Source organism: Semicossyphus pulcher, unplaced genomic scaffold (genome assembly GCF_022749685.1).
Source record: "Semicossyphus pulcher isolate SPU_LCO1_2020_fin unplaced genomic scaffold, fSemPul1.0.p SCAF_7, whole genome shotgun sequence".
NCBI classification, from domain to species: Eukaryota; Metazoa; Chordata; class Actinopteri; order Labriformes; family Labridae; genus Semicossyphus; species Semicossyphus pulcher.
In genome coordinates, this window is record NW_027211748.1 from 3,952,781 (window position 1) to 3,970,380 (window position 17,600).

Consider the following 17,600-nt stretch of genomic DNA (forward strand, 5'->3'; position numbering starts at 1 on the left):
GACCCTAAGTGAGTAAAGGAGGTTTGTACCTTCGCAAAGGTAGATCCCTTGCCCTCAGACTCTATAGTGATGGTGTGGGTTCGTCGCTGGAGGATCTGGTCAATGTCTTCCTCACAGAATTTTGAGCCTTCGTCTTCCTCGTCCATGAGAGCTCCATATGCTCCCTTTCTCAGAAGGTCTTCGATCTCCTTTTTAGACAGCTGCTGAACCTGGACAAGGAAAAAGCACTTTAGCTGACTTAGTGGTTTTGTATTTGGCATTTGGGTCTAGAGTATACTCTCTCATTTTAGGGTTGGAGGACACTGTGTGTGTGTGTGTGTGTGATGTGTCTCACCCCACTGTTGGCGTTCTCTCGTCCACTCATGCTCTGGAGGACGGCTTTGTCTAGCCCGAGCTTCAAACTGGCCTTGTCGAACATCTCCCTCTCATAGCTGTTCCTCGTGATCAGACGGTAGATCTTGACTGCCTTGGACTGGCCAATACGATGACACCTAGCTTGGGCCTGGAAAAAGTTTTTCATAAGCACGGCTTTGTTATTGTTTCTAGTATCCATATGTTTTCATAATTCAAAACCAGTTCACAGCCTTTACTGGGGTTTCACAGGCTTTGTTAAGCTTTTCTCTAGAGCAACACATTGTGGTTTGTACCTGTAAGTCGTTCTGAGGATTCCAGTCAGAGTCGAAGATGATGCAAGTATCTGCTGCAGTCAGGTTGATGCCGAGTCCTCCAGCTCTCGTACACAGCAGGAAGACAAACCGGTCTGAGTCTGGTCTGGAGAACCGGTCGATAGCTGCCTGCCGCAGATTTCCACGAACTCTGCCGTCTATCCGTTCATAGGGATATCTGGACATAGAACAGAGTGAGAGAATAGGCGAGTTATTGTCTGTGAGATCATGTTGCCAACGTTCCTACAGAGTGATATTCTCTGTAGACGTCGCCACATAAAGTTAAGGAGAGACATTCTCACAGTTATACTTTCATTCATATCATATTTGTAATTAAAGATATGTTTATTTATTCCTATTCACCGTTTCTGGATGAGGTAGTCCTCCAGGATATCCAGACAGCGGACCATCTGACTAAAAACGAGAACTCTGTGTCCACCGGCCTTTAGTTTGGGCAGTAGCTTGTCAATGAGCACTAGCTTGCCAGCAGCCTGGATCATGGCTTGGAGGGCCATATCAGGTAAGTCTGTTCTACCACCGTGGAATTCTCTGAACTCCTCAGCAATCTTCTCCTCCGCTCCTGGACAACGGAAAACATTTCAAATTCAGCAGGAATCAAAAAGATTATCTCAGAGCAGTAAGAGTTGGTTTGTACAATCTTAACACTTTAATCGGGATGGTTGTGTGTATACCATTAATGAGGTAGGGGTGGTTGCAGCATTTTCTCAGCTCCATCATGGTGTTGAGCAGGTTGGGGACACTGGATCCTCCGCCACCTCCTCCTCCTCCCCCTCCTCCTCCTCCTGCACCTCCTTTGGACAGGAAGGAGAAGTTCTTTTCCAGGATGGCCCGATAGTATTTCTTCTGGATGTTGGTTAGCTCCACCTGATCAAAACAATCATAGCAATCAGTTTTGACTTAAAAACAATGTGTCCAGAATGGATCAGATTCTGGCACACACCGCCACCCAATGTCTAGTTGTTTCGTGTGCAAAAGTGTTCTTAATGTTTGAAAACTTAATATCATCAAACACATGACAGAGTTAAGTCATCTGTGATACGACCTCCACCCTACCTCAATGATGGTCTCCTCTTTAGGTGCCAGGTTCTTCTCCACATCCTCCTTCAGTCTTCTCAACATCATGGGCTTTAGAATGCCCTGCAGTTTCTGAACCTGAGAGACGGATACAATATCAGCAATTAATTCAGTTAATTATGGGACAGTTGGGAAGTTAAATAAGACGTCAATCCCACCCTCTTACCTGTTCTTCAGTCTTAAGGTCTCCAAATTCAGTCATGAATGTCTGTTCCGACGGGAAACGCTCGGGCTCCAGGAAGTTGAGTAAGCTAAAAAGCTCCTCAACGGTGTTCTGGAGGGGAGTTCCTGTCAACAGCACTTTGTGCTCCTGGAGGAGGGAGAGAAATTAAGGATGTTCTCAGGTCTTAAGGACTTTATTACAGGGACTGATTTTGTCTAATTCTAACTCATAAAAAGTGCCCAGGTTTAAAGTCATTAGGGGAGAGGTTGGTGTAGGCAAAACATATTATTGTCTAGTCGTATATTTGAAGTGCTTCTGTGTGCCAATGAACTGAAACAGTTTTGTAAGCCTTCTAAGACCTCGAGTTGAAATAGTATAACTTCTAAGACTAAACTGCAACTAATGAATACCAATTCTGTATTTCCTCTTGCCACAGCCAGCACTCACCATGTCCATCATCTTGAGTCCTTCCAGTAGTTTGCAGTTTCGGTTTTTGAGGCGGTGGGCCTCGTCTATGACCACACACCGCCACGGCACGCTGCGAAGCTCCGGACAGTCAGTCAGAATCATCTCAAAGGTTGTTATCACCGCGTGGAACCGATACGCTCCCTTTATTATCTTACCCTGAATGGATGAGGAAAGAAGGAAAAGTGAAACAGGTGTATACGAATGATTTATTAACTGTGGATGTGGAAAAGGAACAGCACAAGTAAAAGTTGATAAGACAGCTCCATACATTTTTGGAGGCTTAAGATAAGATGAATGCATGGCAGTACTACCATCTACAGTGCCATGGTACTTTCATTTTAGTAACTGGTTGATCTCATTGTATTTTCTATACACACACAAACTGGTTTTACAAGTTTCGTGCCGGTTATCTTTTATTCAAACCACATCAGATACAGAACAAAGCTCCCTTCTATTATTGTAATACCTGTAAGCCATGAAAGACATTGCACTAATAAACAGTGCAGAATGGGATTGTGTCAGGTTTTGTACGTCCTTCTGTATGTAGTGAAGCAGGCAGTACAGAAGAAAAGGACACAACGGACTACACTGACCTTGAGGATTACACCAGCCTAGATTAGGAACAAGGGGCCAGCAAGAACACTGCTTCTACAGCTTATTTTCTAACTATGGTAAGGGTTACACTGAGAGATGTTAGTAGCATTGTTCAATAAGAGCTTATAGTGTATGGCTTACAGCTTGAGGACTGTAAAGAGCTTACACAGTAGAGGAGCACTGTCCATCCCCAGCTGGCTGAAAAAATCCCCTGGCTGAGGAGGTGTTCAGATCTGCTGACTGTCTCACAATGCAGCATATCATTTCTTCTATCTACTGTGCACCTACATCCTTTCATTTCATGTCATCCAGAGCTGCTACGACTTTCTGCTACCAGTGTGATCTTTCTGAAAACAGGCCACAGTCTTTTTAGTTTCATACTCTCTTTCTAGTCTAAACTAATTGTACAAACTGCGGTTGAACAATTTATGTTGGGCTGCCATCTAGGCTGCAGAATGACTTATTACATTCTGAGAGATGTCAGCTGACTAAACATTTTACTGAGTATTGTGATTAAAGCAAATTAAAATATTGACAGAGTAAGCCTCAAATGTAATGGCTGATGGCAAACACCACTTTGTATTTCAAATTTGGTTAAACTTAAGTCATGAAATAAGATGTAAATCTGTCTAATCTAATCTCTGTATTGACTATATGGGGACAAAAACATTTAAATATTTTTATAACAAAATCCCAGTGTTTGCCCTTTGTGTGAAATGTAAACAAATTTATTTCATGACACATGGGCATATAAATGAAGCTATCAAATCAAATGTGAATCAGGGAAACTACATGACCACGCTCTTTATATAAAACCACACTTAACCATTAGAATGAGTAACAAGACAAGTGATGTGTGAATGTGAACAGCTCCACATCACACCCACACTTGAGCATCCGATCACATTAAACTAGCTCTTGTAACCAAACCCCATCCAGCTGTTTCACACTTACTGTAACTTTGAACTATACGCTATACACTATAAACTATAACTATACTTACTGTAACTATAAAATACGCTCGAGTGCACCTGTTCCAATCTTTGTGATTAGGACTTGAACAAAGTTATGTGAAAGTATAGAAAGTATGGAGATATAAAGTTTGACCCAAAGCACCACTTATGAATGCTCCTGACCCAAGTAGCCCTTCTGTGATAGAATAATAATAATTATTATTACAATTTTAATGTTACCCACTTAGAGTGTTATTGATAAAGCAATGATTTGTGATATATTAATATTTTATTGTAACATTGACTTGAAGCCTAACTTTAAGAGAAGGACAACTGATATCCTCCTACATAGGCACAGACTAGCATCCCTGTGTCATGTTATTTACCTGTGCATCTCTGTAGTACATCTCATAAGCCTGGATGGTCTTGCGGCTGGCCTGGCTGCCATGGTAGACCACCGCGTTGAGCTCGGTCCAGGTCCTAAACTCCCTCTCCCAGTTTGGGATGGTGGAGAGTGGGGCAATGACAAGGAATGGCCCCTCAATGCCCTTCATGTAAATCTCATATAGGAATGTGATAGACTGGATGGTCTTTCCCAGACCCATCTCATCAGCCAAGATACAGTTACGTCTGTGGAGGACAGGTGATGTGGTCAGAGTGAAGGAAAGGCTTACAACACATGGATTTCAGTTTCACTACACCAGCAAAGATCCCACTGCCTACATGCCAGGTACCAAGAAGTACTACCTGATGTACTTAATTCTGTACAAGTCATGAAATTCTACATCTACTTGATGATTAAAAAGAATTCCCCCTCCTGGTTGTCTAATGCTGCTGTTTCAAAGGGAGAGGCAGTTTGTTTTCCACTTAAATGATCCAAAGAAGAAATGAGAGAAACGTGGGAAAATACTTGGTGCTATATTGCAAAGAAATTGTCCTCTCTGTCACACTTGGAGATTTGATTAACTTTCATCCTTAACTTGTGTTCCACAAAAAAGACATGTCTAGTTTTCACTGGGAAACAGCAACATTTGGGGCACATGAAAGCACAATAGACAAAAAATACAAATGTACATAGATTTAAGATGAACTAATATGACCACTGAATGAAGATATCTGTGTAAAGCTCTAGTACAGTACTATCAGAGCATATATTTAGGAAACTTAAACCATACTTTGCTACAGAGCCACTTAATATTTACTTATGATTATTAAAAGAAGCTCTACTACATGTAGGAGCTGTCAGTAGTAGTTAGCGATCACTTTGAACAAAAGAACTTATTGATTACTTACGAGTTGTACCAGTTGAAGGTTAGCCAGTTGAGGCCTTCTAGCTGGTATTCCCTGAGTGCGTTGCTGTTCCTGTATTCCCTCGAGCCCTCCAATTTTTTCCAGTCGGCTGCAGGAGGCCGATCCTAGAAACACATCATATTATAAAGGGATTATTAAACATTCTGAAGGCTCATCACTCCTAATCATTTCAAAGCATCTGGATTTTTAAAACATTTTCTAAAATTGGCTTTAATGGTATAATGTAGCGCTAAAACAATTGGTTCATGAAGTGATTTACAATATTTTTTTTATTTTTATACAACGGATTCATTTTTTAAGGCAAAAACATTTATCATATTCTGTATCCAGTGCCTACAGGACAATTTGCTGAGTTTTTTAATACCAGATATTGTTTGCAGCCATTCAGATGTAATCCTTCGTCTGTAAGGATGGGTCAGAATAGACTAATTTGCCCAATCATCAAAGGCCTTTAGACTGCATTAGGAATACTGAAAACAATTGAGCTTTTTAGTTCCTTGAAAGTAGTTCCTTGGACCAAAGCTTCGGCTGCTGTGGGTGGAAACACAGCTTAACATGGTCCTGAACAGTGAGCAGCAGTTAAACGGATGGGCACAGGGAGAGAAAGGGATGATGGAAGGAAAGACCTAAGCCAGTCAGCTGCCTCTGTTCAGCATTAAACACACTGTTAGTGGTTTGGCCTGGCCACAAGAGCAGGGCTTTTTTTGTGTGTGCGTGCGCGTGTGTGTGTGTGTGTGTGTGTGTGTGTCAGTGAGACCACAAGACGGTGGCCCTGTGGAGAGCAGTTACGGGAGCTGTAAATCTGAAGGGGGAAGGAGCAGGCAGCAGGCCAACACACACAAACACACACATACAAACTCCTACAGGGAGGAGGGAAAGATTGTGCCCAATGAACATTCATAGATACACACACACACACAGGGCTACTTACCACTCTCTTAGTGTTGGGTGTGCGTGCTGCAATGCATTCATATTCCTCTATCTTGGACTGGTCGATGTCGGCCTTCAGCTCCCAGGTGGAGTCCTCGTAGGGCAGACTGCACCATTTCACCAAATATAAGGTCACCATCTGGACACACACATGCACACACACACACAGACACAGGAGAGATTTGGTGAGTATGTGTGGAGAGAGGGAAAGGCTCAAACCATAAAGGATGACAGTAAGAGATCGAAGCACCTCTCCGTTTTCATCAGTGCTCTCTGAAATGTCTAGGACACGGTCCACCTCCACATAGTCCGGGTTAAAAGGTTCATCATCCATCTGGAGAGAGAGCAAGTGGTGTTTTAGTGTTACAAGCAGGAAGACAACGCTGCGATGTGGGGCTTAGGACATGTATTGGGTTGACGCCACATGATTACATGTTCAGTGTATGTTGAGGAAGAAATTTAGACTTTTCCATGACTGTGGTTTTCAATCTGTCTACTTTACTTCTCCCCGTTCAAAGCTTTGAGCTTTTGAACCTTCTGGAATTCTGATATCTGATCAGTCAATGTACATTATTATACATTACAAGTGACATTTATCATCTGTATTTAAAATGCTATCAGTTGACAGTAAGAAAACAAAGATGACTAAAAGAGGAGACAAATATTTGTAAATTCTCTGTAATTGCATCAGGGGAAAAAATCTGACATTCTCAGCTTTGAATGCTAAGCTATTTCTTTCTACAACCTTTTACTATTAGTGAAAAACACAGGGCTTACCTCTGTTATGAAGCTGTTAAGTTGTTGCTTGGCCCTAAACCTCTTCACCTTCTGATGTATTCTCTTGTCCTTCTCCAGCTCCTCCAGGTCTGCCCAGCGACAGTGAAGGTACGAACTGAGACACAAAGACACAGAGTAAATCATCTCACCCATGAAAGCTAAAGAAAACAAGACTTGTAGCCAAAATGCTTAAAGTCTCAACAATACTGATCATTCTTTACTTTGTGTAAAAGTAGGTTTTCAGAGACTAGTTATATGCATCAATCAGCTTGTAAAATATTTCTATAAGCTCAGTAAAAGGGTAAAACTTCCTACCCACACAGAACACAGGCTATGTAGCGCCTTCATTTAAACAAATCTTATTTCTATTTAAATATACGGGGGGACAAGAGGGCGAATTGGAACAAGATTCAGACACATGTTCTGGCCGAAGCAACAAACACAATGTCCACATGAGTATTTCCTTTTGGTTGCTGCGATCCATTTATTCAGCTGTCTTACTCATAAACAAAACAAGGTTTCCATTAGACATAAACCGGATTCACTTGAACACACTCAAAACATTCCCAAAAGCCGACAAGCTGACACGGTCAAAAACTTTGCTTCCATTCACACACCTGGCCGCAATTACCTGGAGCCTTGCCTTTATGCACAATTGACCAAGGCTCCACCCAGTGTGCGGTGTCTGAATTACATCCAATGTTACCAAGTATCTCCAGCAGAGATTAAATAAATACAAAGTTAAAACCACATTGTGGCTCCAACAGGCTACAAGTGCAGCAGAGCAGCAATGTGCAACTTTATGGGATATAAGCATCTATTTTTAATTGGTAACACTTCATCTGTGCAAACTGTTAAAGTGCACAAAGTCAAACTTAAATGATTACTTGATTAACACAAAAAATTGGTCACAAGAGTATCTTTAAAGTAATTGAAAGGCTGAGTTTTTCAAGAAAAATATCCCAAATGTCACTTGTTTCAGAAACTGAGGGCAATTTTGACTTCTCTGGTGTTTTATCAACCAAATGATTCATCTTTTAATCAATAAAATAATGGCCATAAAACCACCCTCTGATTGGTTAAGCCAGTCATCAGAGCGCAGTGGCATGTGCGTTTGCATGCTAAATTACCAACTCTGTAGTAACTTAGAATGCAGACACAGGACAAATGAACACGAGTGAATATAATAAATATAACAATTAACCTTCAATGTTCATAGGTTAACTCGTTCATTAACCACCTAGCCTCCCAATCCGATTGTAGCCCACATTAGTTTGCAAGTCATGTGGTCAAACTGCACCTGATTGGGGTCTGAATATACGCAGATGCAATGTGTGCCAGGTGTAAAGAAAACAACTACAACAAAAGAAAACATATTGAGCATAAGGCTGCACGATATATAGTTTAACAATCATCATGTGCGATAGTGAAGCAAATTAGTTTCTCATTTCCCCGACTTATTTCCAGGAAAACGCTGTCTGATATCAGTGCAGCTCTTATGAGAGCACAGGGTGAACTGACCACTGTGCTGCGGAGTCTGTGCATCCCCAGCCTGTAAACTGTAAACATGCACGGGACGCTGCTGCCGCCACAGATCATGGCGGTCGGATAACGGAGGCAGACGCTCCGTTACAGGAGGTGGCTTATAAGTGAGTGCATTGTATTTTTTTAAATCACAATTAATATCGCAGAACAAAATGTTATCACAATGTGTGTTTTTCCAGTATCATGCAGCCCTGGTTTAGCAGCTGATGATGGATGTGACAGTAGTACTACCACTTTGTGTTGTTCATGCAATGGTAAATCTGTAGCACAAATAAGTGAGCCACCTCACGGTTAAAACAATGTGAATAAGGCTTTCAGGTTGAGCACACTGAGCTTTTCACACTTATGATCCTATGGACACTCTGGTGTATGTGTATGTGTGCGTGTGCGTGTGCGTGTGCGTGTGTGTGTGTGTGTGTGTGTTGAAAATAAAAAAGGGGAAGCCCAACTGTTAAACACAAAAGAGGCAGAGATAGGGGGAAAATAGCAAGTTACTCACAAGCCCTTGAACTTGACGTAGAACTCCTCCACCTCCACCTCCTCACCCTCCTCCGGCTGAAAATAAAGGTTAATAATTACAGCAGATATAGCAACTCCATGACCAAAGACCAGAAGTGGCTTGTCATTGTTATACAACATGTGGCTGAATGACTGAAGTGGTGAAGAGGGAGCGTGCATACCAGTTTCGCACTGACATGTCAGTCAACACTGAATCTCACTCTGCTTGACATCCTCGCACTGACACAAAGCATTGTGTTATTCATATCTGGCCAGTCCCTCAGCTATTTGTAGTTTGTGATTCAGAATTAAGGCCAAGTGTCAATGAGGTGAGGAGAATAAGTTCTAAAATAAAATATATGACTAATGGGTTTTGGAAAAAATTAAATAAAATTATAAACAGAATAAAAGTCTTGAATGAAAAGAGAAATCCACTTCCATTCAACATTAGTACTGCAAAAAACGCGCACACTGCACCATGCTACTACTACTGTAATGCCATGAATCATCAATCACACACACTGCCCGAGGAAATGAAAGCTTGGCGTCTGGCGTAGCTAGCATTGTGGTTTTGGCTGTGCGCCAAGCCCGGGGTCAGCTCTGAATGGAGCTGTGTGTGTGCATGTGTGTGTGTGTGTGTAGGTGGGGGGTAACCCATTGGCAGCTGGCTAGTAAAGGAAAGTTGGCTGGTGACTATGTGCATGCGTGTGTTGGCTCAGGGATGAGCTTTCTTTAGACAAGCCATCTAAAACAAAGCCGAGTAGACACAAACACACAAAGTCAGATACACATGCAACCTCCCGCACACTTTGAGTGCCAAGCTAACACATATACTGAAATTCAAGAACTCTTACAGAACTCCACTTACATACTGTCTGATCTGTGTGTGTGTGTTTGTGTGCGTGTGTGTGTTTGTAATCCTCTTAGGCCAGCTGTGGAGCGGCTAATCAGATGACATTAACCATGACTCGAGCTGCTGTCTCCATGTGTGTGTCTGAATCTCACCTGTTTTTTGGTGGTGCGTATGCCCATGATCTTCTCCACGACAGGCCCTTCAACCTCAACATCCTAGAAATGCACAGGACAGCTCAAGCATTGGAGGGTAATCAAGCAGACACAAGTTTGTTTGTTTTTTTATCACCAGCCTGAACCAGAGTTCCTCCACAAACCAGGCATGCATCAAACCAAAAGAACGAAAACATTCATGTTCTGCCTGAAGCCTGTCCCTAATATATTAGGAAATAATCTTTGGCTTCAGAGGCCAGGTGCTTTGTGTTGAGGCTATTCTCAAACTTTGATGGTTTCACCACATTAGATACACTGTGCTTCCAGCTTAGCATCACTGTTTGCCATAATCAATCCAAGTGTAATGTATACAGGGCAATAGTTCCTAACCAAATGCTTTGGAGCTGACAACAGGGATGTGGCCAAATCACTTTTTCTTTTGAGGGAAAAATAACTGGTAATACAAATTATACATTTCAATTTGACGTATATTTGTGAACTGATGTGCAGCTTTAGATGTATAAAATAACTAGCTTAATAAAAAAAAAAATCACCCAAAATGCCCCATTTTACAGTACCACTGCCTCTGCGGCCAACTACATGATACAGCCCACAGTTTAGAAGTGGCTGAACTAATCCCACCACAGCCTGACATGACCAGACACAGAGATAGTGTGTAATACCAGTAGTGCAATGTTGGATGGTAGAAAACGTAAAGGCTTTTTCTATATACATCATTATTTCATTCAACACTACCGTATCTTTGGCTCATTCGGGTGAGACTTTGGTGATATGTTAATATTATCATATTAAAACCTCAAAAATAACATGAACTGAAAGCTGTACCTGTTGTTGGGAAGATGGTGACTTAGGTGCTGGCGAGTCATCTCCGCTGTCATCGTCCTCCGAGATTCTGAACTCCAGATCCTCGGTGTACCTCTTCCTCTTCACCTGACGGCTGGAGCGACGCTTCTGTTGGACAGAGGGGATTACACAAAGGTTGCAACGTTTTGCTCATCAGCTATAGTTTCTAATCCTTACAGAAATTGCCAGCTAAGAATTTGGAGGATTTTTAACCATATCTCAATCTTTAAAAAATTCAAACCAATTTAAAGCACAGAAAATTACATCTCCAAAGATGTAGAATGTGTGGTGTTTTTCATATTGACTGAGCTCAACAAATCAAGTGATTTTCATAATGTTCCAAATTAATGTGAAAAAACTGCTTTAATAATAAGCTTGAGAGGAACCACTGATTTAAAAGGTGCATTAATATTTGAATGACAGCCACCATTATTTATGCAGTTTAAAGCCAGATGCTACTCTGTTTACATGCACTACATAATTACATTAGCGCATACAGAATTGATCAGTTCAAGAAAGGGATACCATAGATTTGTGCTTGGATCTCTGAACACCACCTTCCATACCAAACCAGCTTTGTTTGCATCAGCTGCTTGCTGGAACTGATAATAACTTGAGGGAGTAAAAGACTTTTAACTTTGGAAATAAAAAAACAAAATGTGCCACATATGACAAATAACTTCAAAAAGCATCATGTGAACGTGGCAGAGGGGCCTGTCTGCTGTGTCTGTCAACAAGGCTGGTTGAGAACACAAACGCCTACTTGCTAAGCAGGAAGATTACAGAATACAAGATTAAAGAACTTTCAACAATGAGGCCAAACAGAGTATTCAGGATCATGTGTATTCAAGATGCGTGAAACATGCCTCAAAACTACTGCTTTCCCTAGATGCAGCCCGTACCTGAACACCATCATCATCTTCATCTTCATGAGGTGAGGGGGGTGGAGACTTCACCTCCACATCATCACTGACTGATGGCTCTCTCTTCCTCTTTGAATCCTTCTTAGCAGTGCTGGGCCCACCCTCAGTCTCGACCTTTTTACTGCTGTAGAAAAAGAGGAAAACATTTATTCACACTACAGAAGGAAAAGCAGCTAAAAACACAGTACCCCTTTTACAGTTTGCAGACTACAAGGCGATTACATATGTGTGCGGGTGTAGAATTCACGTGTGTGTGCATGTGTGCGCATGCATGCCCGTCTGTCCCAGGGCGGTCGCCATATTTGATTTATCCATTTAGAAATCATTAGTGTGCCTCAGGCTCTGGCACACAGGGGGTTAATACGATGAAAGACTGGGAGGAGGTGGAGGGAGCGAGGGAGCAAGATGGAGAGATACAGGCATGGGGAGGAAGAGAGAAGCAGGGGAGGGAGGGAGTGAGAGAGAGACGGGCAGACAGAGTGAGGGACAGAGAGAGAGGCCCCAGAGAGAACAAGAGGAGGGGTTGAAAGGCCCCCAGGCTTCCTCTAATCTCTGGCATGGAAAGAAAGAGGAACTGGTTCTATCTGAGAGTGTGCACACACACCATAGAGGAAGGCTGAGGACACCCAGCATCCCTCTTTTTAGTTAAAAAAGCATCCTTATTCATCCAAATCGAGTATGTTATCCAAATCCCATGAATCCTTTCAAATCCACTTATTTCATCTATTTATGTTTGAACATTTGCAAGTAACTAACCCTGTAACAAAATACTGAAAATTAGATGAGCAGCAGGAGATAAGACATGTTTATCCAATGTATATAGAAGTGTGAAAAAGAAAGGGTAAGCCTGCTAGCTGTTTTTTATTGTAAGCTGCTTTGCTCTAAATGCTCAAGGCCCAATTTCACAACTGTAATGTTTAAAAACATTTAATTTAAACTACATTTTAAGTTTAACAAGGAGATTCTGACGTGGTTCTGCAAGATAATATGACTACAGCAGTTTTCACCACTTGCCTTGCTGTATGCACAGCTGTATGTCCTCATTCATGTAACGCATTGGAACAAAATCTAGCATAACATGGAGCCATTTCTGCAGTCAGCGTGGTCCAGCAACTTCATCTTGGAGAAGCAGGCAGCGTTTTTTCGGCAGTGCCATGGTAGCAGTATTTATCTTATAGTCATTTAAAGTGAGGGATCAGAAGAAAGATATTCAATAACAAGCTTCAAAAGGCTACAGGAGACAATTCGTTTGCATCTTTCAATGACGTGTCCAAAACCTCTGCATTAGAACAATGCAACCCCCTGCTTGCATGGAGAACATCTGTTATCAACAGTAATAGCAACAGTAAGGTTTTGCTACTTTGGTCTTGCAGTTACGTATGGAAGATGAACTAGCTGTGGTTACATGCACACTTCACACTGGATGTAATCTGCTCTGGTGGTTATATTGGCCAACTTTTATTCAAAATCAGAACAGCTGTTGGACAAAAACGATCAAGACAACGTGCATTCATTCAGACAAAACTATTTATTCTAGTTTAGCATTTCATTCTGCCAGGGCTTTTAAACCGATTTTAGCTGAATGTTAGATACCATGTTAACGTAGCTATTGACCAACTACAGCTGTACTGTGCAAACACCATGTCTGTGACATTACAAGCTAAACATAAGAAGCCTGCCATCTAATGTTTAGTTCACCGCTCTTTATTAATATAAAAAAAAAGCAAAAAGAGATCATAGCCTATGAAAGTGATTTGTTAGCATTGCAGCTTACGGATCCAGGTATTTACCAAACTTGTAATAGGATCCAGAATGGACTGGGCTGTCCCACTCTATGCTATAATTTAACTCTGCTTCACATATAGGCCTCGTGCCCTCTGCAGCTCACTTGTATCAGACAGAATTAGAAATAAAGGCCTGCCTCTGTTTGAATACAATTGGCAATATTTTAGCCCCAAGCCTCCTTTTTATTCCCATACAGCACTTGTAATGCAGTTATTGCCCCCCAACAGGGTGTTAAAACTAGCATGACTGTATTGTTGAAGTTATTCAAATGAATCAAAAGTGACCAACGTACAGAAACGCTTGTTATATAACAGGAACCATGAATCCCCCCCTGCACTCCTTTATATTACCACGTGGACCACGCCCCTGCAGTCACTCAGGAACAGACTTCTATTTGCCTTTTTTTTGACAACTGGTTTTCTTGAGAAACAACAATAATTGGCTGAACTAACTTAGAATGCATTAGAATGCACAATAATGTTCAACTGTTCTCAAGTTTGCTGTGTTAAGCCTGTGTGTTGTCCTCTGCAGCACCATATGCCTGGATATGTCTCGCTCCTGCACTGTGCATTTGTCGCTCACCCTCTCTCATACTCTGCATCTCTCCCTCCTGCTTGCTCGCTCACTTCCTCTCTCCCTACGTCTCTCGCCCCCTCTCTGTCCCTGGGGCCCTTCTCCTTTCATCCTCACGCCAAGAGCAATCACCATCTCCGTGGTAACGGCTGGTCATGTGACCTGCACCTGTTCCTCTGGCTGGTCGCCACACGCTGGAGCCATCTGGCCCCACACACACATACACACATACACACACACATACACACATACACACACACACAGACCTACACTTGGCTGCCTTCTTCCCTCTCATCCTCCTAGCTTCTTCATGGCCTCACTTCTCCTCTCAGTCCTTCTCAATTCATTTCATTCCCCAACTTTTCCTGCTCAGTCGTCGACTCTCAACAACTCTCCACTCCAACAATGACATTTCTTTATTTCTGATACAGCTGTAGCTTATTTCACATAAAAGCCGGTTTGAATCAACTTCTACCACATTAAATTCTAAACAAGGTCACTACCTCCATTAATGATTTTGTTGCATATATACTGCCTATGTAAAGCAGTTACACACTTCCATTTCCATTCTGACAAAAGCCTTTTTTACATTATTTGACAGACGTGTAAATGTTTAATAAAAACTGATCATATGGATGTATGCAAAGTTTACTTATGCAGAGGTATTAAAGCTGTTTTACTGTATTCTATGATACTTCTTCTGTGTTAAAAATTTGAATGCATTTCAATATCTATTAACAAGAAGTGAAGTTGACCATAGCCACTGTAGGTGCCCAGAAACTACAGCCCCTTTTACACTGACTTTACATTAAAGACTAGACATTACAGATGTGTAACAGTCCCGCTTTGAACTGGCACAGAGGCGATACGGTGGGGCGAAGTTGTTCTGCCTCTGAACCGACAGAGGCAGTAACAGAGGCGAAACAGTGCTAATGTAAACTGTGGAGCTGGTAGGGTGTAACAGAAGCGTGTGTTGCTTGCACTGATTGTTTTCACGTCGCACATCTTTTGCTTCCGTAACGCAAAGTAAAAACACACACTGGAGCAGCTTTACATCTGAGTTTCTTGGCTCAATGTAAAAGCTTTGTTACGGCACTGTGGCAGAATTGCAATGTAAAAAGGGCTAAACTCAAAGCCAATATAATCTGGTGTCTGTTTTATCTTAAAAGGTGATGTGTCTACGTTGTGTTCAACTTGTTTAAGTTGCACTAAAGTGGCCAAAAATATAAACCCCAGGTTTAAGATTAATGTAGATTATTATCAATTGACTGACTTGTCTCATAGTCAAAGTTTGTCAGCCACACACTTAAACTGTGTACATGTGACATATTACTTAAAACCCCAGACTCTTATCCTGAGTCTGCTGGTATCCAATTAAAAGATTTACATACTGTATATTCCTGAACCAAATATCTATTGCTAAAAGCACTGTAGGTTGTGCACCTGCATCAGCTTTGCTGGTTCCTACAGTCCGTTCGTCTGTCTGCCTTCTGTTTGGAACTTTTAGGAGTGAGAGAACAATACTGTCCTTTGAAATGTATAAATGGGATAAGGGGGAAAAATGTACTGAACATTCTGTGATTATTGTGTCACTATTTGGGTAGCTCATAATGCTGGAGCTCATTTTAATTGATTTATATACATTTAATTTATTACTTTACACACTGACAGGTGGCCTATGAATTCCACAAGCAACCAATAAATTGTACTGACACAGTATAATCATTTACGAATTATATTTTGTATTATTTAACTGATTTATCTAAACAGAAGCAAGTGGCCGAACTGATGATGTCATCTAAATGCAGTTGGGTACAATGCACAGTTTTAGCCTTTGAGATGTTGTTGATTAGAAGTGAACAATAAAGAAGGAGAACATAGACAGACCCAAGTGAAGTACCAAGAGGCATCCTCTAATTGTCCAGTACTTGAATATATGTTCTTGCGTTTCCTGACTCTGTGGTGGAAAGTAACTAAGTAAGCTACTGCTAGTTACTTAAGCTAATAGTACTTCTCGTGCAGCTTTTTGGGCAGTTGAGAACATTTTATCTGGACAGTTTACCAGACATTGGCAGAGAGAACAAACAAGTTTGTTTAGGACCCTGAGAGCATTAAGCAAAATACTAGAGCTGTACCAGACTATGAAGTTCTTGAGTCAAATCAAATTCACCATTAAATAGTTTGTTTTGAATGTGTTTCAAATGAAAATAAATAGTGTTGAAATAACTTGTATACAAGTTTTTATTAATAACCTTTCTTCCCTCTTTGATACCCCTCCAAAAAGACAGTAGCGTTTAGATCAGGGGTGTCGAACTCAGAGAGGGGGCCCAAATTAAAAACCGGGTCTAAGGCGAGGGCCGAAAGAGGTCGACATTTACTGAGCAACAGACTTACATTGATCCTGTTTATTCAGAGGTATTATGACAAATTATTCATACAGAAATATGAACTTAACTGCTCCCTTATTTCTTTTTATGATACCTTTGGTTTGGTCTGAATTCTAGGACAGATCAAATTAAAAAGACACATCAGCATCATTTACTGTTTGTCTCCCTCTCTATCAGCAGTTTCTCCAATTAAAAAGTCTCATCGAAGGCACCAAAAACAGCCAGAAAACTATCAGTTTTCTCAAGAAAATCTCAAATATTTTTTTTTATTCGCAACACTGTCAAGCAAAATAAGAATATATAATAATACGCAAATATTTCAACCACAAGCAGTCTACCTTGTGATTACAGGAAAGGGTTTAAGTGCACTCTGTTCTTATGCCCATTTGCCAGAGCCAGATGCTTTGCATCTGCAAATTATGATTGTTTGGGGTTAGGTTGTGAGCTGTGGACAATCTGAGGGTGGAGTGAAGGTCCCACTCATTTTTGAACAAACTTTTCATTGTCTGTTGTTGTTGTTTTCATTTGTTCAAAATAAACTTTCAAATTCAAAATTCAAGGTGTGCAGCTCCATTTGGATGTTTACAGGTGCTCTTTCCACCTCAACTACAAACACATTACTGAGCAGTTTAAATTAAAATTTAGGTTTAGCACAGTGATATGCTCAGTTACGTCGCACAGAAATGCTAACTCACACAGCTGGTGCTCGCAGGTCTTGATAAGTGGATTTGTAGTATTAGTGGTGTGCATGCTGTATACAGGCGGGCCAGTTATGATAGACGTTTGATATTATCTAGCTGGCCGGATACAATTGTCCCGCGGGTTTGCCACCTGTGGCTTAGATTGTTACTTTTTTAACAGTTCAGTTTCACACCAATCTCCTCATCAGCTACATGTTTTTATCTTTAGATGTATGTTTATCAGAGATCTCTATATTCACCTACTGTTGGGCGGACATTAACACATCAATTTATGAATCGAATCTACAGCCCCTTAATACATAATACACTGCAAAGAAGCTGACGTGCCAGTCACAAAATAAGATGCGTCCAGGCTAGCCCCTT

The 17,600-nt window shown here is 41.3% G+C and overlaps 1 protein-coding gene across 1 annotated transcript in view; it reads right to left on the minus strand.

The window, feature by feature from the left end:
- The window catches only part of chd7 (chromodomain helicase DNA binding protein 7), a 78,846-nt gene that overhangs the window by 25,067 nt on the left and 36,179 nt on the right, over positions 1-17,600 (minus strand). Inside the window, exons 5-21 of the mRNA XM_069684029.1 lie at positions 11,771-11,915; positions 10,851-10,976; positions 10,005-10,067; positions 9,001-9,056; positions 6,957-7,071; positions 6,430-6,513; positions 6,181-6,318; positions 5,232-5,353; positions 4,325-4,568; positions 2,371-2,547; positions 1,927-2,070; positions 1,740-1,838; positions 1,358-1,550; positions 1,029-1,245; positions 648-843; positions 335-502; positions 30-209 (exon numbers count right to left, since the gene is read on the minus strand). Of these exons, the coding sequence (XP_069540130.1) occupies positions 30-209; positions 335-502; positions 648-843; positions 1,029-1,245; positions 1,358-1,550; positions 1,740-1,838; positions 1,927-2,070; positions 2,371-2,547; positions 4,325-4,568; positions 5,232-5,353; positions 6,181-6,318; positions 6,430-6,513; positions 6,957-7,071; positions 9,001-9,056; positions 10,005-10,067; positions 10,851-10,976; positions 11,771-11,915 (2,467 nt within the window). The remainder of the gene's footprint in view (positions 1-29; positions 210-334; positions 503-647; positions 844-1,028; positions 1,246-1,357; positions 1,551-1,739; positions 1,839-1,926; positions 2,071-2,370; positions 2,548-4,324; positions 4,569-5,231; positions 5,354-6,180; positions 6,319-6,429; positions 6,514-6,956; positions 7,072-9,000; positions 9,057-10,004; positions 10,068-10,850; positions 10,977-11,770; positions 11,916-17,600) is intronic.